General features: G+C 36.0%; 1 protein-coding gene across 1 annotated transcript in view; it reads right to left on the bottom strand.

Annotated features, from left to right (window-relative positions):
• Positions 1–24553, bottom strand: part of LOC127974368 (thrombospondin type-1 domain-containing protein 7A-like) — a 225442-nt gene that overhangs the window by 144915 nt on the left and 55974 nt on the right. Inside the window, exons 3-5 of the mRNA XM_052577577.1 lie at positions 14306–14554; positions 9604–9785; positions 6135–6203 (exon numbers count right to left, since the gene is read on the bottom strand). Coding sequence (XP_052433537.1) covers positions 6135–6203; positions 9604–9785; positions 14306–14554 — 500 coding nt within the window. The remainder of the gene's footprint in view (positions 1–6134; positions 6204–9603; positions 9786–14305; positions 14555–24553) is intronic.

Here is a 24553-nt window from a genome sequence, read left to right as displayed (position 1 = left end):
CAGACAATGGAAGTCTGAAGCACATATACTCAAACAGAGGGACAGAGTGAGATGAGATGTCTGACAGTTTTTTTATTTTCTGTTATCCATACAGTGTTGTAAAGTCGTGAAACTATCCATATTTACTCAGAATGACTTTTTTTCTGTATGAAAAAAGGTTTTGAAGTGTTTGGAATTTAAAAATGCAGGACAATTAATAATTCCATTTTTATTGTCATTTAAAAAAATCACCATGACAAAACCGTTCAAGCTATCCAAAATCCATTGGCAATTTAAGTTGTTTAAAATGTTTTGGCATCATGTAGACAAAGTTTGGTGTGTATAGTGTTACTCTCCTCTGAGCAGTATGCATTAATTCACAGCTAAATGTAAAAAAAAAATCCACATTCAAATCAAAATAGCTGACTTCCTGTTGATCGTAGCTGATGACTGTGAATTAGAAAGTTGCCCGTGTTGATAAGAACAATTTTTGTACCGAGTTTGGTGTCTGTAGCTAAAACTAACCCCCCCACTTTTGACAAAAGGTGGCGCTATAGAGTGCCTCTTCCACGCCCTTTTAAAAGCTTTTTCCATTGTCTAGCTATCAAGAATACTGATATGTGTTTTGAGTTTCATGTAAATCTGAGGTTGTTATCTGCCTCAAAATCACCATAACAGAATATTCAAGTTTGACACGTTGCCATGGCAACAATATATAAGATATCAATATCCCCACAACAGATTTACATCGGCCATGTTTTGTCATTATTCTGATGAAGTTTGAAGCAAATCGAGTAAAAATAAGATGCTGAATTCAAAGCATTTTGAAAATGACTCACTTCCTGCTGCCAGTTGGTGGCGCTATAACGTTGACTCTTAATAATCACATATATACGATCGGTATCATACATCGAACAAACCGATGAAGTTTGATCAAACTCAGGCAATGTATGTGGATGTTATTAGGCATTTCCTGTTTCTCACTTTTTGCCCTAATTTCAACGCCTCGCCACGGGCAAACCTTTCGAGATATCAAAAATCCCCTCGCAATTTTTCATCCCCAATGTCTTGAGATCATGTTCACCGAGTTTGGTGGCAATCATGTAAAAAACCTATGACAAGTATATCAAATTCCAGAACATGCTTTTTTTAAACAGCCATGAATAGCTGACTTCCTGTTGGGCGGAGCCTTTGACATAGAGCGCGAAAGTTGCTCGGCTCAATGAGATCTACAAGTGTACTGAGTTTCATATAAATATATGCAAGTGTGTGTGAGCTATGGTTCAAGATTTCTGACTGTGTTCCAGGGGGCGCTGTAGAGCCCCTGTGCCACGCCCGGGTCCCAGTCTCTGTGGCGTCCTGATGGCCGCAGATTCCAATGTGTGTGCCAATTTTCAAGAGTTTTTGAGCATGTTAAGGCCCCCAAAAACCCCCGGAAGGTTTAATAAAAAATAAAAAAAATAATAATAATAATAAGAAAAAGAATAATCCTTAGGGGAACAATAGGGCTCTTCGCCCCTTCGGGCTTGAGCCCTAATAATCCTTAGAAGAACAATAGGGCTCTTCGCCCCTTCGGGCTTGAGCCCTAACAAGAATAATCCTTAGAAGAACAATAGGGCTCTTCGCCCCTTCGGGCTTGAGCCCTAATAATAATAATAACAAATAATCCTAAGGAAAACAATAGGGCTCTCGCCCTCCAGGCTTGAGCCCTAATAATAATAATAAAAAATAATCCTAAGGAAAACAATAGGCCTCTCGCCCTTTGGGCTTGAGCCCTAATAATAATAAAAAATAATCCTAAGGAAAACAATAGGCCTCTCGCCCTTTGGGCTTGAGCCCTAATTAAAGCTGCAAGCAGCGATGAACGGGCCCTCGCACCCGGGCTCACCGCCATCGTGTGGCTTTAGTAAAAAGGTGAACGTTGAGAAATATGCATTTAATGTCCTAAATATTAGTGGAATATATCAAAGTATATCCCATATATGTGCCAATCTTACCGTTGCCAGCAGGTGGCGCTATCATTATAATGGAATATTGGCCTTCAGATGTGTTCAGGCCAGGACTCTTATCAAACATGTGAAGTTTGGGGAAGATTGAACATTTTATGCTTGAGTTACAACAACTACTCTTGCTGTGGCAAGACATCAAATTTTGTCATGGCGCCATGGAAACGCCCTTTAACAAAAACTCAAGATCTCCAAAAGTTAACATTGCACAGGCCTTTAGATTAGACTGACCACAAAATATATGTTAATCTATACATATATAAAATTATGGGAGTAGTTTGTCGCAGCGTAAAACATGTCACTTCCTGTTGCCAATAGGTGGCGCTATGACTATAACTGAATGTGGGCATGTAGATCTGTTAAGGGCAGAAGTTTTATCTAACATGTGAAGTTTGGGGCAGATTGGACATTGTATGTCTGAGTTACAGCAACTTCCTTTTTCATGGCGAAACATCGAAATTTGTCAGGCTGCCATGGACACGCCCTTTAACGAAATCTAAAGATCTTCGCAATTTAACATCGCAAAAGGCTTAAGATTACACAGACCAGGTTTGGTGTTGATCTGAATAAATCTCTAGGAGGAGTTCGTTAAAGTACAACCCCTGAAAATGGCAAAAACAATGCCAATTTTGCAGAGAAAATTCTAAATAACTGACTTCCTGTTTGGATTAGGATTTCGTACCAAGAGACTTTTTTGTAGGTATTACTGTGTTACATGTGTATACCGATTTTTGTACATGTACGTGAAACATAGCTCGAGGCGCACTCTGTTGAAAGTGTATAGGTGGCGCTATCGAGCCATTTTGCCACATCTGATGGAATTTTGGCCTTCAGATGTGTTCAGGCCAGGACTCTTATCACACATGTGCAGTTTGGGGAAGATCGGACATTTTATGCCTGAGTTATAATATATTTTATTCCCATGGCGAGACATCGAACTTCGTGACGGCGCCATGGACACGCCTTTTAACGAAAACTCAAGATCTTCACAACTTAACATCACACAGGCCTTTAGATTACACTGACCACAAAAAATACATTGATGTCATAAAATTTCTAGGAGTAGTTCATCGCAGTGTAAAATATGTAACTTCCTGTTGCCAATAGGTGGCGCTATGACTATAACTGTATATGGGCATGTCAATCTGTTCAGGTCAGGAGTCTCATCAAACATGTGAAGTTTGGGGCAGATTGGTCATTGTATGTCTGAGTTATAGCAACTTCCTGTTTCATGGCGAATCATCGAAATTCGCCAGGCCACCACGGACACGCCCATTAACGAAAACTCAAAAGCTTCGCAATTTAACATCGCAAAGGCCTTCAGATTAGGCATACCAAATTTGGTGTTGATCTGAATGAATCTCTAGGAGGAGTTCGTTAAAATACAACGCATGGAAATGACAAAAATGACACAAAATTTGCTCATAATATTAGTAATAACCGACTTCCTGTTGGGTTTCGGATTTTGCTCCAAGAGACTTTTTTGTAGGTATTGGAGAGTTACATGTGTATACCGATTTTCATACATGTACATGAAACGTAGCTCGAGGCGCACACCGTTGAACGTGTATAGGTGGCGCTGTTGAGCCATTTTGCCACACCCACTTCTGAAACCCATATCAGACGTAAATTTTCGCCAGTTCTGAGGTGTGTGCAAAGTTTCATGACTTTTCGAGCATGTTTAGGCCCTCAAAAATGCGATTCATTTTGGAGAATAATAATAATAATAATAATAATAATAATAATAATAATAATAATAATAATAATAATAAACGGAGCAATTCCAAGAGGGTCCTCACACCATCGGTGCTCGGGCCCTAATAATAATAATAATAATAATAAACAAAGCAGATACAAGAGGGTCCTCGCACCTCGGTGCTCGGGCCCTAATGAAATAAAATGACGAAAAACTGTATACATTAAAATAATAGGCATAAAAAAAAGATGTATAAAATTAAGGCAAAATTGTTGTGTTTCGTTACTGGTCAGTTTTGGAACTTTTTTTAAAACATGTTTTTTTTTCAGTAGAAAACATCCAAAATAAATTGACATACATTAAATACTTTTTTTTTCTTTCTTTTTTTGTGCTTATTTTACTGCAATTTATATGGCAGTTTTATTTACAGTACTTATCTTTAAAGTTTGATTTTTTAAATTTTTTATATATATATATAAAAACATTTTAAGAAATCTCCACTTTCGATAACACTTAATCCCCCCAAAAATGGTCGAAATTATTTGGTTATTGACAGTATTTTCTAATATATAGAGTTACAAAAAATGTTTGCGATGCCTAAATGTCGTAAAGTATGGTGATATCTATTAGGTGAATTAGTACACTGTTCACCTGGAATACAATACAATACAATAAAATACCAATTGTCAAATCTATGAATTACTCCTGTCCTCCTATAAGTCCTGTCATAAGAATAGTCCTCAGATGAGTGTAGAAAATGCCTATGGAAAAGTCTATGGATCCCGTCTGGGCCCAGCATGTGTGAAACTGAGATCTTTTTTCCCCTGGAACTATAAAATACTAAATTCAAAAACACAAAATAAAAGCAGTGCATTAATGTTTTAACACAGGATTTTGCTGTCGGCTTGATGGGTGACAGGTGACATGACTGCTGCGTTTGCATCAAAGCGAGGTAAACTCTTCTCGTGGAGCTCTCCATGCTGATATGTGGTGAGTTCTGCTCTCTATAGATTTCCAAAACAAAATGCTCTCCACATGCACAGAAGACTAACTGTGCCCAAAAAAAAAAAATATTTGATTGAACTCTGGAAATGGGCACGGGGAATGACAGTTCACCTCGTTCAACTCTTCTAGCGCCGCATGTTCCCCAAATTAATGGAGAGACAGATTTCAGTGTAATGCACCATCATCTAAGTTAACATAATACAGCACAGGTTGTCCTTGTTTACGTGCCAGATGGTCTAGACCTTCTGCGCAAACTTTCTGTCTAATAAAAGTTTGCGGTGTGTGCCTGCCTTGACAAACCCAGGCGGACAGACTTGGCTTCAAACATGAGAATGAGCTGGTGCTCGAAAACAAATCAGAAACCTAACGTGGCCCTGCTATTTATTCATTTACTCTACCTGTCAAAACTTTATTGTGAATGTTATCCTCACTAAAGCGGAATGATTTTAAAATAAAAAAATAGAGTAAAAACAGTAATATTTTTAAATCATTTTACAATTTTCTATAAGAAAATATTTTAAAATAATTTATTCTTTTGAGTGCAAGGCTGAATTGTTCAACAGAATTGTAATTTTTTATTAGGTTTTTAATTCATAAGGTCTTGCCCATCAGACAATTCTTATCATCAAAGCTAAAAGCCTGCTTCTTAATATTTCTGGATGAATAGAAAGTTGTAAAAGTTTTAAAGAACAGTATTTATTTGAAAATGCATATAAGTTCAATTGTATACAGTATACTTTACTTATTGAATACTTATCGATTTGCTCCATGTTAAAGACTTCATGAAATAAAAGGCAGAGGGGTCTAGTTTAAAAGGCCCTAATGAAGCAAATACAAACAAAATGCTTCTTTATTTCTTTTGAGGACGAGTGTAAAGTAAGGAGCTGTCAGAATGACTGTCAGTGTCAATCAATCTCTGTCAGTTGTCTGATGTGTGAGTGTTGCATCAGTATGTACCCTGGTAATGAGCTCTCCACGGACACAAACACTTATACAGAGAGTAAACAGACTAAGCAAACAAAGAATGTAAACATGCTTTAGGCAAAGAGATTTGATCAAACAAAGACCATTATGTCCGACTTAAAAGAGAAAGAGAATAAAAATAAAATAAAAAACATGATAGAATTAAATTGAATACTTTAATACAATTAATACAACACATAAAATATGAAATATATTAAATATAATTGTTAAAAACTAATAGAATTATCAAATCAAATATCAAATAAATATAAAATAATCAAATGAAATAAAATTAAGATTATAAAATTACAGAATTAAAATGAATACAATATAACATAACTAAATGTAGTATATATAAAAAATTATAAGTTAAAATGTAAAAAAACACAATAAAATAACAGTTTCTCTTTCGAAGCTATGTTGGTGTATTTACGTTGAGGTGAAAGATTCCCAGAATATTCCTTTTAAGGGGTTAAGCATCTTACCTGAGATCTCATAGCTGATAGACAGGAGGGGAGGGACACTAGGCATCTGGCCGTTGGATGACTGACCTTCTACGAAGCACACAAACTACTGCTAGTAAACATAGTTCAAGGGAAAATTCAGATACAGTCACTATGAGCTCTATACTGTGACTACTTCGACAAAATTACAGCTTTAAGGGGTTAACGCAGGGCATAAACTGGTTAGCTTTAACTATCCTGAACTGTGATGTCAAAAGCAGCAGGCAAGGGAAAATATAACCATTCAACCTTTAAAGAGTCCTTCACAAAATGAAATAAAATGATATCCGTTTAATCACAATGCACAGGCACTCTTGATGTAAAATCATTTCCTGTCATTCTGATGGACTGGGTTGTAAATTTGCCGTCATGCTCTACTCTTACCTGTCAGTAAAATATGAAATACCTTTGTTTCTCTCCTTATATTCTTACTCACACCTCTCGCAGTCTACTTTCACATTTTATTTTCTAATTTTTCTTTACCCAATGCAATAGGCCAGACAACTTAATTCTATATCTGTCAAAACAACACAAAGCATTTTGAATTATCTGACAATGTTTTTACAATTTGGTAAGTGACAGAAAAATGTTCAGTTAATGCAACCTCTGGTTATATCATTTACCAGCAGGGCCAAACTGCTCATGATAACCAGCCAAACCCATCGGTTTGTAAAGCCATAAATGAATCGCATCTGTCACATTCGCTTCTCCTATAAAGCAGTCATTTGTTTCATAGTAGACTCCAAATATAGCACTGTCCAATCGAATGTCATGGCAGTTTATTCAGTGTACATCGCCTTCATTGACTTTCATTCAGACAGTAATGTGATAATGTGAGGTATAAGCTGGTTAGCTTTTACTTGCACCCAGATCTCAGCCAGTCAAAAGCCGCAGGATTCCTCCTACACTCTCAAAATCAAGCTTCTTCAATCGATTTTTGCAGCACTTCAGTAAAGAAATCTCATCAAGAATCATGTTCATTTTCTGCATCATATGGAACTCAAGGATTCGCTATAAGGGACTATATTAAACTTAAAGATTCTCTAACAGCATCAAATGGGCTTTGAAATTATTATCTTATGGAATCTAATGGAACTTATAAATATTCACTTACAGCATCATAAGGAATTTACAATGATTCTCCTATATATCAAAGGGAAATTAAATAATCTTAAATAACCTTAAGGCATCATTTGAAGTTTATACGGAGTGTTTTATGCAATTAAATGGAACTCATAAAGATTATGGAGTCATGAAATTTACAGTAGAAAGTTTCTGTTATAGAATTATTTATAATATTAAACTTAAACATGGAGCCAAATTTAACTTATAGATTGATTTGTGGAATATGATATGAAACTTACAAAGATTCTCTTGTGGATTCAAATGGAATATATGAAGATTCTATTAGGGAATCAAATTACATTTATAAAGATTCGCTCATGACTTCATATGAAACTTATATTCTCCTATGGAATCAAATAAAAATGATAAAGATTTGCTTTTGATTATGACATCATATGAAACTTTTAAAAAGTGTTTTATGGAATCATATGGAACTTTGAATTTTTTTTTATTTTAGAATCAAATAGAAATGACACAGATTCACTTACGGCATCATATGAAACTTATAAAGATTCTCTTATGAAATCAATTGGGAATGATAAAGATTTTCCGAAGGCTTAATTGGAAACCTAATAAGACTATTTTTTGGAACAAATGGAACATTCAGAATTGCTTATGACATCATATTTAATATTTAAAGGCTCCTATATAGAATCAAATTGGAAGTTCTCCTACGTCATCAAATCCTTTTGGAAACACTTGGTTTTGAGACAGTGAAGCCAGCTGAGGGAAATATCGTTCTGTTTGTGCTGTGAGTGTTGTGTTCTTAGAAGGAAATGTAAATGAGCATCACTTCCAGAAAGATTTGATGAAGGTTTCATCACATCAAAGAATCTTGAAGCTGACAACATCCTCCCAGGGCGAGAACATCACGACTCCATCAGTTGACTATTTTTCTCTTTAACTTTCTGCACTGTCTGCGTTCATGTATCTGCTGTTGGCAGAGCAGATTAGCCCCCAGTGAAGCGAGTCGTCTCCTGCACCACGCTGATAAGGACACAGATTTCCCAGCATACGCAGCTCCACCAGTGGTCTGTTCTAATAGTGCTTCTTTAACTGGAGCTTTTCATGCAGTCAGCGCTCATCTGCTCTAATGTACGGAGACATGTGCGTTACGATAAGTTTCAGTGTGCTCACCCTAAAGTTCTGAGCATCAAAAGAGCAAGCAGGAGGGAGAAAAATAAAAAAAGAAGGTATTTTCCATGAAGACGGGTGGGCCATTAATTGAGAAATGTTGTGTGTGTGTGTGTAGCATGCAAAGAAATGCTGATGCAATATATACAGTAGAGTACGAAATTTGTTTTAAGAGATGGACAAGGAAAAAGCTAGGAAAGAGGAGAAGCATGACGAATAGATCCAAGTATTTTAGGATTTACATTGTTCTGAGAGGTACAAAATTATTTAGCAAAGCAACATATAAATCACAAAATGTTATTTTATTATAATAGATACTTTGTAATAAATAAATAATTGATTCAATGTCTTTTCTCATAATAAACTGTTTTCAATTTCAGCATCACCTGGAACTCTTCAATGGCATTATATTAAACTTAAGGTTTCTCTTATGGAGTCCTATGAAACAAATATTTGATTATGGCATGTTAAGGAACAAAGATTTTGTCATCATATCAAATGGAAACAGTAAAGATTTGTTTAGTGAATTAAATGGAATTTAAAAAGATTATATTATAGAATCAGCTTGAACTTATAAAGATTCACTTACAGTATCATACGAAACTCAAAGACTTTTGTAGAATCATATGAATCAAAGATTCCCTCTTAGCATCAAAAAGAACTATAAAGTTTATAGTTTATATATAAATATATATATATATATATATATATATATATATATATATATATATATATATATATATATATATATATATATATATATATATATATATATATAAGTTTATTTATTTAAATATATAAGTTTATTTATTTAAATATATTTATATTTTAGTTTTTTTTTATGGAACCAAATGGAATTGAAAAAGATTTGCTTCTGGCATCATATGAATTTTATTAATATTCTTTTAAGCAATCATGTGAAACTTAAAAAGATTTGGAGGAGTGAGTGAGTAAGTGAATGAGTGAGTGAGTGAATGAGTAAAATCAATCAATCAATCAATCAGTAATCTTTATCACAGCTCAGGATAGTCACTTTAGTGAAGGGTTTGGTACTGAATACATTTTTGTTGTGCTATCAGCCAATCATGTTTTTCAGGTGACTCGCTCAAAAGTTTGTCCAGAACTGAATGTCTATGTAAAAATGTCATACTTCTGATTACTATACACTACACTGTTAAGCTGATGCCTGTACCTTGTTTGTCTTTGTTGTTATTGATGTAGCTGAGCAGTTCTGCGTTGGCTTGGGCGCAGTACACTTCTCTGCTCTGAACACCTCCGCCACACAAACCCGTCTGATTCCCTCGCCGCCGGTCCTGCTGGCTGAGCAGCGCGTCAACACGACACTCGCTCCATTCAGTGCTCCGCCAGGCATAACTGAAATCAACATCAAATACAGGCTATTATGTTCTAAACCTGTTCTTTGGATCAACAATACTGTTGTAATAAACCTTTAGAAACATTTACAAACAAGAATGTCATTCCATTTGGATTGTGTGTCACTGTCATATAAATTTTCACGTTAAAATAATAAACCAAGAGTATCTAAACAAAACAAACAATAAAATGGATCTTGGAAGATTTTGATAATAAATGTCTGATATCACAATAACTAAACTTAAATGCATTTTAATTCTTAAAAAAGGTACATTCTTAGATAGAAGGATGAATAAGTGAATTGGTGAATGGATAGAAAGTTAGATAAGCAGTAGGATGGTTGAATGGATAATAGAAAGGTGGATAAATTGATGGATGGAAAGGTATATAGATTTGTAGGTGGGTAGGTAGGTTGTTGGATAGATGAATGGATGAATAGATGAATTGGTGAATGATAGGAAGGTAGATAAGTAGGTAGATAGATAGGCTGGTGGAGGGATGGCTGGCTGGATGCATAATAGGTTTGTGGATGGATGGATAGATGGATAACAGGTAGGTGAATTAATTGATGGATGGATAGGTAAGTAGATATATTGGTTGGAAGGTTGTTGGATAGATGGATGGATGAATGAGTGAATTGGTGAATGATAGGAAGGTAGATAAGTAGGTGGATAGATAGGCTGGTGGAGGGATGGCTGGCTGGATGGATAATAGGTTTGTGGATGGATGGATGGATGGATGGATGGATGGATAGATGGATGATGGATGGATAACAGGTAGGTGGATGAATTGAAGGATGGATAGGTATGTAGATTTATTTGTTGGTGGGTTGTTGGATGGATGGATGAATGAGTGAATTGGTGAATGGATAGGAAGGTAGATAAGTAGGTGGATAGATATGCTGGTGGGTGGGTGGGTCTTTAGATGGATGGATTGGTGCATGGGTGGATAGATCTCTTAAACCTAAGACATATTTAATTACTGGGGTATTTTATAGTCTGAAAAGACTTCAGAATCTCTAGTCAACCTCCATTTAACCTTATTTCTGTGTTGGAAAAAATAGCGATATTATAGATGTCATTTGTGATTTCTCTTTCCCACTTTTGCTATAGTGCGAAACAGAATTGTGAAAATCCATTATCTTCTCGAGCTGCCTGTTCATAGTACGTGGGAGACTCAGAAAGCATTGTGTGGCCTGTGACAGCATGCCAGTGCGGGCCATCTGTGAGAGAACGAGATTAGAGCAGCGTCACCGAGCTCTTAAGATCACTTCCATTTGTCAGTGCATCTCTCTTGGCTCAGGAGCACAGAGCAGCCCGATCCGTCTCACCCCGTCTCCATATGCTCATGTGCTGACTCTCACTGGCACCACCGCTCACGCAGAGCAGGGGTCAAGGGGCTCCCGGCAAGGCCTCCCGCTCCACGCCGGCAAATCTCCATGAAGAGCAGAAAGCACTACTGTTCGTCATGCTGAGACGTGACTTCTGGGTTGTTGTTTTATTGCACTTGTTTCATGTACATGCCCGCAGGATAGGAAAATCCCAAATGAGATCTCGTTAACATCTCAATTGCTTCTCCTTGACAACAGAAGATTAAATTGATCGCAAATTAGCTTAGAGTGTTTCCCAGTTACACAGCTCTCCTGCAGCATGTGATTCTTCTAGAGATTCAAAGGAGATCTTGTTAATGTCCCCAACTCTGCTCAGATTTGTTAGGAAAACAATAAGAAATTTCAATATGAATTCAAATGCTATCAGACCAAAAAGTGGTCTGAGCTTCTATTAAAATTCATTTTCAAACCTAATCTGGAAAAATGTTGCAATTGTGCATCAGTATTATTTTAGCATCGCTGAAATACCATAGTTTTTAATTTCAGTAATTTTGTAGTGTTATGTCATTTTGCTTACAAAATATTTTATTATAATTTTTTATTATAGGGGGGGTGAAATGCTATTTCATGCATACTGAGTTTTTTTCACTGTTAAAGAGTTGGATTCCCATGCTAAACATGGACAAAGTTTCAAAAATTAAGTTGTACGTTTGAAGGAGTATTTTTGTTCCAAAAATACTCCTTTCGGTTTGTCAAGTTTCGGAAAGTTTTTTTCGAGTATGGGTCTGTGTGACGTTAGATGGAGCGGAATTTTCTTATATTGGTCCTAAGGGCACTTCTCCCCGAAGAGCGCGCGCTCCCGTAGAGTAGAGCAGAGACATTCACTCATCACAGCGAGAGCGTCGCGAAATGTCACAAAAGGAGTGTGTTTTTGGTTGCAAGGGCAAGACAACCCTGCACAGATTACCAAAATAAGAAAACATCAAGGGACCAGTGGACGGAGTTTATTTTTATAGAGCATCAATGGAGTTGTGCAAGTGTTTGTGTTTGTTCCCTGCATTTCGAAGATGCTTGTTTTACAAACAAGGCCCAGTTTGACGACGGATTTGCATATCGTTTATTTCTTAAGGATAATGCAGTCCCAACGAAAAAGGGTCACGATCGTTTGTTGGAACCGCAAGCGGTGAGTAAAACTGCTTCAAATATCTCTGTGTTGTTAACTTAGCTAACGGCGCGTAAGCACATCAAGTAAACCTCTTGTTCACCTTTAAAGGAAAAAAAAGACGACATAAAGTGGAACTTAGTCATTTTCCAAAACCAAAAGTGTAACGGAGGCCAGCGAGTAAGTTAGTGCTGTGCAGGTAAACCTCCCTGATCTCAAGAGACGCACTAGCAACAGACGCCAGTGGCTGTAGCCATTTAGCATTCTTGTTAGAGGAGACCCGGGATCGAGCCCCGCTCGGAGCGAGTGCGAGGAGCGTCAGAAAGGACCCGGGAGAGAGGGGTTACATAAGCAAATATATACAGTTTCAATACATACCACATAGAGACTCTGTTGAAGTTGTGCTGCTGCTGCTCTCGTTCAGTTTCAGCCTCTGGATCATAAATAAACGGCTGAATCTGACTGTTAGCTATGGTTTGTTTTGGATGATGTTTTTTTTTTTCCTCAAGGTAATGTCACAGCTTCCAAACGCTCTCAACGCAAAAGCCTACTCGCGCTCGTGATTCTTTAGCTCCGCCCACATGTCACGCCTCCAGCGGCTCGTGTTTTTCCGGAAAAAATCGGCACAGACTATTGTTCTCTTATAAATATAATAAAACTAAAGACTTTTTGGAGATATGAAGGATGCAGTACTATTCTATAGGTACTCAAGATTAACAGGATATTTAGTGAAAATGAGGATTTCACCCCCCCCTTTAATGTTTTAATTATTCTTCAAGTGAAAATAAATAAAAAAGTACATTTAAAATTAAATTAAGTTAAATTTAATTAAATTAATTAAAGTTCTGAAAGATTTTCCAGTGTGCCTAGGTTGTTCGTTTTATTGCTCTGCACTTTTACTGTATGTCAACGACTGTCTTAATTTGTTTTGCAACACAGCAGTGGTCTCTTACATCTACCACCAAGGAGCTCTGTACTCACGCCATTTATACAAACTAGTGTACCAGATTCTAGTGTGGTCCCAGGGAAAACTCCTCTCACTGAGAGAAACTTCAATGACAGGCACTATTACTAGGAACCACATTTTATCATTTGAGTTAAAAAAGATAAACTTCTGAGCAACAATGTTTCCTCTGGGGTTGACACATAATGAGATATGACAAGATGACATCAATTTGTTGGTGTAACTCTCATAATATCATCACTCCAATGATGTGATGCATTTTCACACACAAAACCTTGAAAATGGAAACCTTTGATCCCAAACAGAGATATGACTGACTGTCATGTCTAAATAAGAAAGTGTTATATCTGCAACTCAAAAGCACTCACTCAAACTGACTGTATGAAATCAAGATTTTTTTATTTATTTATAGTCTGACCCTGTCGAGCCACTGGTTCATGTTTTACTCACCCTGCCAACATTTTTACTGACCCTGCAGCAAAAATAAAAAATAAAATAACATGCATATTTTTATACCAGTCAATCTCTACATTTGGAGTCTGACTAACCAGCTCTTTCCAATGAAAATAGTAATACTGTGAAATATTATTACAAATTTAAAATACCTGTTTTATATTACAGTATATTTTAAAATGTAATTTATTCCTGTGATTTAAAGCATCATAACTCCAGTCTTTAATGTCACATTTTTATCAATGTTGAAAATAGTTGCTATGGTTAATATTTGGTTGGAAACCATGATAGTAATTTTTTTCCAGGATTATTTGATGAATTAAAAAAAAAAACTACATTTATTTGAAATACAAATCTTTATAAAATCGTATTATTCTTACTGACACTTTATTGAACAGTAGTGTGTGCATCTCATATAGTATAGTATGCATATAATTGTAGAAAATATATCAGTGTCTAATAGATATGTATTGAATACTGGAAAATTACACTTAAATTTTTAGTCTAATATAGCATGAGATGCAACCAGGGAATTTTTGAGGCTTGAAAAAAAACACATATTTGATGAACAAATGTATAATGTAGTGAGAACACATTTCTGTGGTACTTACGCAGCGCAGGGTGGAACCCCGTCCCCTTCAGGTTCACAGGCCTGGCTCTCCTCCAGCTGGGGACACTCGGACCCTCCTCCGGTAGGAAGTCGCATCAGCTGTCTGCTGCGGGAGCGGGAGCCCTGAGGAACACTGGGGTCCAAGCAGGTCTTAGAGCAGGAGCCCCACAGGCTCCATTCACTGACCAAACAGTCTTTGGGCATCAGGCAGGACAGGTACGTCTCCGGCAGACTCCAGTGGGGACACTGACTGATACAGGACAGACAAGTAGAAGGACTGGTCAGTTAACATCACAATAGAACAATTTTACAATTATCAAGTAGTTTTGTTCAGTTTCAATTGAAGTATTAAAATAACTGAAACTTAATAACCTAAAACTAAAATGTAACAATAATTACAGACATTTAAAAAAAAAGACACACAAAATGACTGAATCTTTGACCAAAATCAAAATGAAAACAGAAAATATAAAAATGTAGTATTTCAAAATAAAAATTCTATAACAGTATATCAATGATATAAAAAAATGCTGAAAATTAAAATGAATGTATCTTGAGTAGAAATATTTTTTATTGGAGTGTTATGCAAGAGTTGTACCAAAAATGACATAAAAATATATATTATAATATACAAATATGCTTTTTAATTCATAAACTATTTTAAAGTCGTTTTTTTTTTTTTTTTTTGAAAAACAAATAATTACAAAATTCAATAAAATTAAATATGACCAATACTTAAATTAAATTAAATTAAATTAATTAATTTACATTTAAATTTAAACACAAAACTTCCAGGGGCTCAACTGACAAATAAAAAGCTGAGAACCCCTGATACCATCACATTACAGTATTACCGCAGTATTTTGTTTTTTAATACATTGATCACATGCTTTTGTTAACAAACTCAAATCGCAGCTGAACAGCTTTTGTGATTGTTTCAGTGGCCGGTAACTTAATGCTGATCAGTGTGAATGCACCAATTTCTCTTAGACTCTCATTTTCTCTGTAGGCAATGCAGCTGACTAGCTATTACAGCTAATCACAGGCTGCTTCCTTTCCAGCGTAGCTTCATTTAGCAACCGCTCATTTAGGTGCCGCGGCTGCCAAACTCACCTCAGGGCAGCACGGACTCTTAAACACATAAACTTCAAAGCTGGCACTGTTTTCCACCCACTTTAAACCTAGATTAAGACGTCTCAAAACCATTTAAAAATCTGGCAACATCATGACACCATATTGCAGCACAATAACTCTTCCTGAGGTCTAAAAACGATAGTAGACATAGGTAAACTGTATTTGGCAGAAATAGAGAGCATGTCGGTCTGTTGCTGGAATAGCAGTCGTGTGCTATAAAATAAATGGGGCTATTATCAAGATTGTGACTAGGGCTGAGCAAAATTAAATGAATTAACCAAGCCAAGGAAAAAAGCTAAAAAGAAGTTACAAAATGGTCACCCTAAAAGTACATTTTTTTTTTTTTTTTTTAAATGAAAATCAGTGCTCATTTATATTCACCAGAGTAACCAGGCATGCCTGAAATCAGTGGCAATATTTTTTTTTTTAAGTTGTAAATATTTAAACATATTTTATACAGGGTGAGTATAATAAGGCAGCAGGTGCAATGCATACCAGGTTTTCGTTGAGGAGCCGAGCCGGTGAGCCGGTGACCCGGTGGCCCAGCGGTGGTACAGCAACCGTGACGACGAAATTGGGATCCCTACCAAAGCGCCATGGGTGCTGCCCCTTCCAGTGCCCTGTGCGAGCCGCCTGCACCCCTATTAGGTGTAGGTCCACTCACCATTGTCAAAGCACTACCTTACCGGGTGAGATTGGATAACACTGGGGAAACATAAGCATTACGCTTGGAACAGGGATGCTATGGAAGCCCCATCCTTCCCTAGTTTTTGGTGGGAAATACACATATAGCATCCATTTAAGTGTATATGGAGAAATTAGAGGTGATAAAACCCTCTTAGAAAGGCAGAAGTCTGCTGGGGAAACAAGGGCTCTAAGGCTATACCATGGACTATACACATATGAGTACCCTCAGGTCTCAATATGGAACCCAGCCTTCCATGGTTCTCAAGGATTAATCACGAAGGCCTGGCACTGGACGTTCCGCTGCGTCCATCTCCCTTGGGTGTTTAGATCTCGTCTATCTGCAACCAGAACAAGCCCCAGATTGTGGCAGCGGCAACGGGACTCATCCCTCTAAAGGTAGCAGACCCTGGTTCTCAGCTCCGAGATGTTCATCTTCCCGCAGTGTGAACATGACTCATCCATGAAAGCCACCTCAGCGTGCTCGACGCCCAGACACGTGAGGCAGTGATCGTGACCATCACCCTTTGCCAGGTAACAACCACACCCAGAAACGCACGGGTAAAATGGCATCCTTATAAGGACAATCCATCATCTTTACAAAGACGCACCATTGAAGCTCTTCTAGAGAAATTGTTCTTTAGGAAAGGCTCTTTTAGTGCTGAGGCGCACAGGGGAATTGGCCGCTTGCAAAACGACAGCAGGTAGTGCAGCCTGAAGTGCGCAACCCACTCGACACAGGAACAACCACTGCTGAAGCGCCGTCTCACCAACACACTAAGCCTCACAGCAGACACAGATGAGCGGAACGATAATAACGCTGATGTAGAGAGTGACTTACTGAAAGGGAAATATATTTATATACAATATTTAAAATTATAAATTTTACAAATTATGTAATTTTAATAAAATGTAAAAATAGCCATTTAAACAATGTTTTAAAACTTTTGTTGTTATATGGGGAAGTCTTGGCCTAGTGGTTAGAGAGTTTGACTCCTAACCCTAGGGGTTGTGGGTTTGAATCTCGGGCTGGCAATACCACGACTGAGGTGCCCTTGAGCAAGGCACCGAACTCCCAACTGTTCCCTGGGCACCACCGCATAAAGCCCACTGCTCCGGGTGTGTGTTCACTGCTGTGTGTGTGCACTTTGGATGGGTTAAATGCAGAGCACAAATTCTGAGTATGGGTCATTGGCATTGTCATTGAGTATGGGTCATATATAAATATATAACAGATTTCTGATCTGATAGTTTTTTATGGGTTTTTTAAATGGAATTTATTAAATTTGTATTTATTTATGAGAATTAATAATACATAAGTGATGTTTATAAATTAATTAAAAAATTAAAAGGACTGTGGCATATTTATTGTATTTATTAAATTGTATTAAATTATAAATGTACACTTTTGACAATTGGAACTGATTAACAGAAATAAATCACACATATCAATGCCATGTTTGCTAAAGTTTAAATTTCACATAAAAAAAAGCTTCCATATCTTCCAAAATGTGATGTATATAATAGGATATTAAACAAGAAAATAAATCTATGGCAGATTTGACTTTTCCCGAGTGTCAAATTGGTTTCAAGCAGTGTTGTTCTGCTGAAATATGCTTTACTGTACCTCAAACATCCAAATATTACTGACATGCATTGTTTTTATGCACTGTGTTGCATATTCTTGGTAAGCCGTTATTTACAGCTGATCGATGGAATGAGGACACCATCATTTCCATTTAAATGAGAATGATGTTTCTCCTTTAATGTAAGAATAACTCAATTGTGGAAATTCAGGAGAGCTTCACTGCGGCAACAGGAGCATTATGAAGAAGTCCATCAAATTCTAAATAAAAATATAGCTGCAAGCAGCGATGGCGGGCTCAAGCCACCAATGCCATCGCCACCCCGGTGGCATCAGGTAAACTGTGCCCAGCGGGCACATGCATTCACAATATCCCTCTGGCAGTGAGGTTTTAAAGGATACGGCAGTTAAAGGGTTAATCCGAATCATCTAGACTTTAAAATCACATTCACAGAACAATATATATATTAGTAACACTGTACAATAAGATTTCATTTATAAACATTATGTTAACATGAACAATATTTATATAGCATTCATTCATGTCAGTTAATATTCCAAACTTAAACATGAAAACATTGTTTTATTGTGATTTTTTTCCAAGTACATTTTACCAATTCCAAACCATATAAATCTTAATAACTACCATTATTTTTTATTTAATCATTTATGAGTGCTATACAATAGTCCAGGAAAGCTGGAAGAGAAAAACTCCTTATATTCATGTGTGCAGAATTATTAGGCATGTTTTCTTTTACAGATGAAATGCGCTAAAATAGACTTTTAACTCAAACTGTAAGGTCGAAAATTGTGAAATACCCATGAGAAATATCAAACACAAATGCAATACAGAAATGGATAAGTTAAGACTTGACCATTGTACAAAAAATACTGACTGGGTCATGAGGTCAGAAAAGAAGAAGAAAAAAGCAGGTCAAGAAGAACTGACAAAAAGAATTGCAAAATAATTAGTAATTAATGTGAAGATTAATTTTTAGTCAATTCTGCAAGACAGACTTTTCAGGAAAGGAGGTGGAATAAAAATGAGCTCCTAAATCTTAATCCTGGATTCTGGAAGATATATTCCTCAAACCATCGAACAAGAGGAGGTGGTGCTGGTCCTTCACGAGTCACTCTAATCTGTGCATAAAGCCTATATATAAAGACTTAATATATAGTATTTCACAATACTTCATGGTATTCTAATTAAATCATTTTTTGGAATCTTAAGTCTCTCAGAGTCCGACACCGAGTAATTCTGGAGACTCCAGGAAAGTGGCAGTTCTGTAAAATGTTGGCGCTGGAGACTAAATGCACCCTGATAGTTTCACACCTAATTCACTTAACACACACACACACACACATTACCCACAGTGACAGTGGGACTGAGTGACATCAGATGTATGATAGTTTTTTTTTAATTTTCTATCATCCATATAGTGTTGTATAGTCATGAAACTATGGTCATGAGACCAGTCATTCTGAGGAAATATGCCTCAGAATGACTGGTCTTCTATGTGTACATTTTTTTTTTTTTAAAGTGTTTAGAAGCTGCACTTTAAAAAAATAAAAAGACATTTACTGGTTCCTTTTTTACTATTATTTCAAAAAACATCACGGCAAAACCATTCAAGCTATCCAAAATTCATTCACACCTATTCTGTAAGATTAATTCTTTAAACAGTGGTAAAAGAGGATGTGGTGCTGATCCTTCAAGAGTCACTCAAAACGTATCTGTCCATAAAGCCTATAAAGAATTATTCTTAATATACAGTTCAAAATACTTCAGCTTGTTATTCTAATTAAGTGAGGGTCATTTTATCAGTAAAATATATACAATTCATTTTTTTTTGAAAGATTTCTATAAATGATTTAAATCATACTCGTTTCTACAATAATTATTTAAAAGTAATCCTATAGCTCCCTCTGGTGGCCATTATAGGTACTAAGAATTGCAAGCTTGATTTATAAGTTATGATAGTTTAAATTTTATGCTGGCTCTTGAAAGTGATAAAGCTATGAAACTTACTGTGCTTCCTTCAAATGAGGACTTCTACTTATATAAAAAATTATGAAGATTTAGAATGAAAAATTGTAAAGATATAGTAAAATAACTATTGTATTTTTTTATGTTACTTTAATAAATCTCTATGGCAACACCATTTAAGCTATCCTAAACCCATTCACAATTTAACATCTCAGTATAATGGCATCATGTTGAAAAAGGAGTATGGAGTAGTATGAGTAGGAGTATGAATTCATTTGCAGGCTTTATCATAAATCCACAATAAAATTTCTGAGTTCTGTATCAATCTGTGTTGTTGTTTGTTTATTTTTATCTTTTATTTTTCATAGGAAGATAACTTACTCTCATTTTTAATAAATGTGCTTATAAACCAAGGACAAGCTATTTATAGCTGTATTTATAAACTGCTTACTACTGACTATTAATATTGGGACAAGGCTTTATAAAGCATGAACTGACTATTTAATAATGAGTGCAGTTATTATAAAGTGTTATCAATGAATTTGCTAATGTTAACAAATTAGACGTTATTTTACAGTGTTATCAAATCCTTAAATGACTCATAAGCATTTGTGAAAGTTCTGCTTGTATTACAGCTTAGTATTGATCTGTGAGCTGAACAGATTTACTGTTACATCCATGAGATTATGTAAATTAAAATAAATATAATGTCACAGGATGTCATAGGTCAGTATCAAATGAGTTTGAAATTATTATTTGCAGCACAAATAAGGTTTTTTTAGGATTTTTAAAAATCCCTAAAACTGTCAGAAAAAGGTTAAGGCCTAAGCTATTTCTATGTGAGTGGCTAATTTTATTTTTGTTTTTATAATTGTAATACACAAACTATGAAATTATACAAAATGTATAAAAAGATAAATAAATAAATACGCACACATTAAAAAAGCAGCCAAGTCGAATGAGTTTCCTTTTTTATATAGATTAAAATTGAAGACAGAAGCAAGTGGTAAATGTGGTCACTTTAATATTCAAATCCAGTAGATCCAGTTTATGTTCACGTGGCTGTTTTCGTTTATAGTCGCCAAGCTATTATGTGTTTTGAAATAATCTTGTCCGTTATGTGTTCGTTCGTACGACGAAAGACAGAAACCTGCAGCTCGAGAGATATGTTATTCTGCCAGTCGCGCTTTCAAATAGTCTTGCACACTTAAACAGGTCACAAACACCTGCATTTAGCTCTTGTTGTGTTACAATGGGTTTATTGTGTGCATTTGTGGTAATATTTTATTTAAAAAAGCTCTTAAACAAGAATAAATTCGTTTGTTTTGAGCTGGACACTGTACGCGCTGATCGGAGGCGGTGATTTCAGATAGGCAGCTGCAAATATTTCATTTTCACACAAACAGTTCAAAAACATCTTAATTTAGCTCTTGGTGTGTTCTAATTGGTTGATTGTGTGATATCGCTGTAATAATTTATTTTTAAAAGCTTTAAAACAGGAATAAATTCGTTTTCTCTGAGCTCTTTACTCCAGACGCTCGTGATCACAGCGGTGATTCATCTCTCCTATTTCTCACGTATCTCTGGCCAGAAATAATTTATCCATGAGCCCTGAACCGGTAATAATCAGATATGTTGGTTTAGCTTGTCAGTGTGAATTAAATCTAAGTATTTGTTTGTATTTTTAACCGATTTAAAAGTGAAAGTAAAAGTCCGGGAATTGAACCTGTAGGGGCGCTATTTCTCTCAGACAATGGAAGTCTGAAGCACATATACTCAAACTGAGGGACAGAGTGAGATGAGATGTCTGACAGTTTTTTTAATTTTCTGTTATCCATACAGTGTTGTAAAGTCGTGAAACTATGCATATTTCCTCAGAATGACTTTTTCATCTGTATGAAAAAATTCTTTGACGTGTTTGGAAGCTGCAATTTAAAAATACAATAATGATTCCCTTTGTAAGGTCATTTAAAAAAATCACCACGGCAAAACCATTCAAGCTATCCAAAATACATTCACAATTTAAGTTCCTATCAGAAATACTGATGTGTGTTCAGAGTTTTGTGAAATTCTAAGTATGTTATTTGCCTCAAAATCACCTGAGAAGTATTCCAGTTTGACATGTTGCCACGGCAACAATTTTTTAGATATCAATATCCCCCTTGCAGATTTATATCAGCTGTGTTTTAACATTATTCTGATGAAGTTTGAAGCAAATCGAGTAATAATAAGATGCTGAATTCAAATCATTTTGAAAATGACACACTTCCTTCTGCCAGTTGGTGGCGCTATAACTTTGACTCCTAATAGTCACATATATGCGATCGACATCATACAACGAATAATCTGATGAAGTTTGATTAAAATCAGGAAATGTATGTGGATGGTATTAGACACTTCCTGTTTCTAATTTCTCGCCATAATTTCAACGCCTCGCCACGAGCAAACCGTTCGAGATATCAAAAATCCCCTGGCAATTTTTCATCCCCAGTGTCTTGAGATCATGTTGACCGAGTTTGGCGGCAATCGAGAAAAAAACCTATGACAAGTATTTCAAATTCCAGAGCATGCGCTTTTTACATAACTCTAAATAGCTGACTTCCTGTTGGGTGGAGCCTATGACATGCAATACGAAAGTTGTTCAGCACGATGAGATCTATATGTGTACTGAGTTTCATATGAATATGTGCAAGTATGTGTGAGCTATACATCAACATTTCTGACTGTGTTCCAGGGGGCGCCGTAGAGCCCCTGTGCCACGCCCGGGTCCCAGCCTCTGCAGGCTCCTAAAGGCCACAGATTCCAAAGTGTGCGCAAATTTTCAAGAGTTTTTGAGTATGTTAAGGACCCCAAAAGCCCCCACAACTTTGATGAAAAATTTGAATACTAAACCCTAAATAGCCAACTTCCTGTTGGGCGGAGCCTATGATATGCAATACAAAAGTTGTTTGGATTGATGAGATTTATATGTGTACCAAGTTTCATACGTCTACGAGCAAGAATGTATGATATATGGCCCTCCATATTCCAGGGGGCGCTGTAGAGCCCCTGTGCCACGCCCGTGTATCAGTCTCTGCCCGGCCCTAATGGCCGCAGGTTCCAATCTGTGTGCCAATTTTCAAGACTTTTTAAGCACGTTAAGGGCCCCAAAAGCCCCCGAGACGTTGGAAAAAAATAATAATAATAATAATAATAAATATAGCTGCAAGCAGCGATGTCGGGCTCAAGCCGTCAGTGCAACGCCACCCCGGTGGCATCGGGAAAACTGTGCCCAGCGGGCATAAGCATTTACAGTAACCCTCTGACAATCAAGTTTAAAGGGATGCGGCAGTTAAAGGGTTAATCCGACCAATCTAGACTTTGAAATCACATACACAGAACAATATATATAACTTTAGTAACACTTTATTTTTATATTTATTTAAAGATGTATTACTGCTTAATAATGACTATTATTAAGGGAAAAGGCTTTATAATCATGAACTATTTACTAATGCTTAGCTAATGAGTGCAGTTATTATAAAGTGTTACCAATGCATTTACTAATGTTAACAAATTAGACATTATTTTACAGTGTTACCAAATCGTTAAATAATTTATTAGTGTTTTGTAATGATTTTAATGACCTATAAGCATTTGTGAAATAGTTTTGCTTGCATTGCAGCTTTATTTGTCAGTTGAAGAGTTTTACTGTTACATCCATGAGATTAATAAATGTCATGTCACAGGTTGTCATAGGTCAGTATCAAATGAGTTTGAAATTATTATTTGCAGCACAAATAAGGATTCTTAGGATGTTTTTAAATCCCTAAAACTGTCAGAAAAGGATAAGGCCTAAGAGATTTCTTAACCTGTAATGAAAGGAAAAAAACGCCACCATTAGCAACAACAAAAACAATAACAATTTAAAATACAGATTTTTTTTTCCTGATTATTAAAGGGATGATTAGGTCTCTCTCTCTCTTTCTCTCTCTCTCTCTCTGCCAGACAGTCCCTCCCTACAGTCCACACACACTGTCAGTCACCAAAAATTCACAGTCACCAACCCCCTCACACTCCCCCTCCCTCTCCCCCTCCCTTTCCTCACACAGAGTGGCCAGAGTGAGATCATGTCAGTTGAGAAGTCTGACAGTTTTCACATTTTCTTTTATCCATACAGTGTTGTAAAGTCGTGAAACTATGCATATTTATTCAGAATGACTTGTCTTCTATGTGTACATTTTTTTGAAGTGTTTAGAAGCTGCACTTTAAAAAAATAAAAAGACATTTACTGGTTCCTTTTTTACTATTATTTCAAAAAATCACCACGACAAAACCATTCAAGCTATCCAAAATTCATTCACACCTGTTCAGTAAGATAAATTATTTAAACAGTGGTAAAAGAGGATGTGGTGCTGAACCTTCAAGAGTCACTCAAAACGTATCTGTCCATAAAGCCTATAAAGAATTATTCTTAATATACAGTTCACAATACTTCAGCTTGTTATTCTAATTAAGTGAGGGTCATTTTATCAGTAAAATACATAAAATACATATTATTTTATTTGAAAGATTTCTATAAATGATTTAAATCATACTCGTTTCTACAATAATTATTTAAAAGTAATCCTATATCTCCATCTAGTGGCCATTATTGGTACTAAGAATTGCCAGCTTGATTTATAAGTTATGATAGTTTTAATTTTATGCTGGCTCTTGAAAATGATAAAGCTATGAAACTTACTGTGCTTCCTTCAAATTATGACTTCTACTTATATAAAAAAATATGAAGAGTTAGAATGAAAATTTTTAAAGATATAGTAAAATAACTATTGTATTTTGTTTATGTTACTTTAATAAATCTCTATGGCAACACCATT

The sequence above is a fragment of the Carassius gibelio genome, chromosome B16 (genome assembly GCF_023724105.1).
Source record: "Carassius gibelio isolate Cgi1373 ecotype wild population from Czech Republic chromosome B16, carGib1.2-hapl.c, whole genome shotgun sequence".
In the NCBI taxonomy this organism is placed as follows: Eukaryota; Metazoa; Chordata; class Actinopteri; order Cypriniformes; family Cyprinidae; genus Carassius; species Carassius gibelio.
This window is presented reverse-complemented; position numbering and strand designations above follow the sequence as displayed.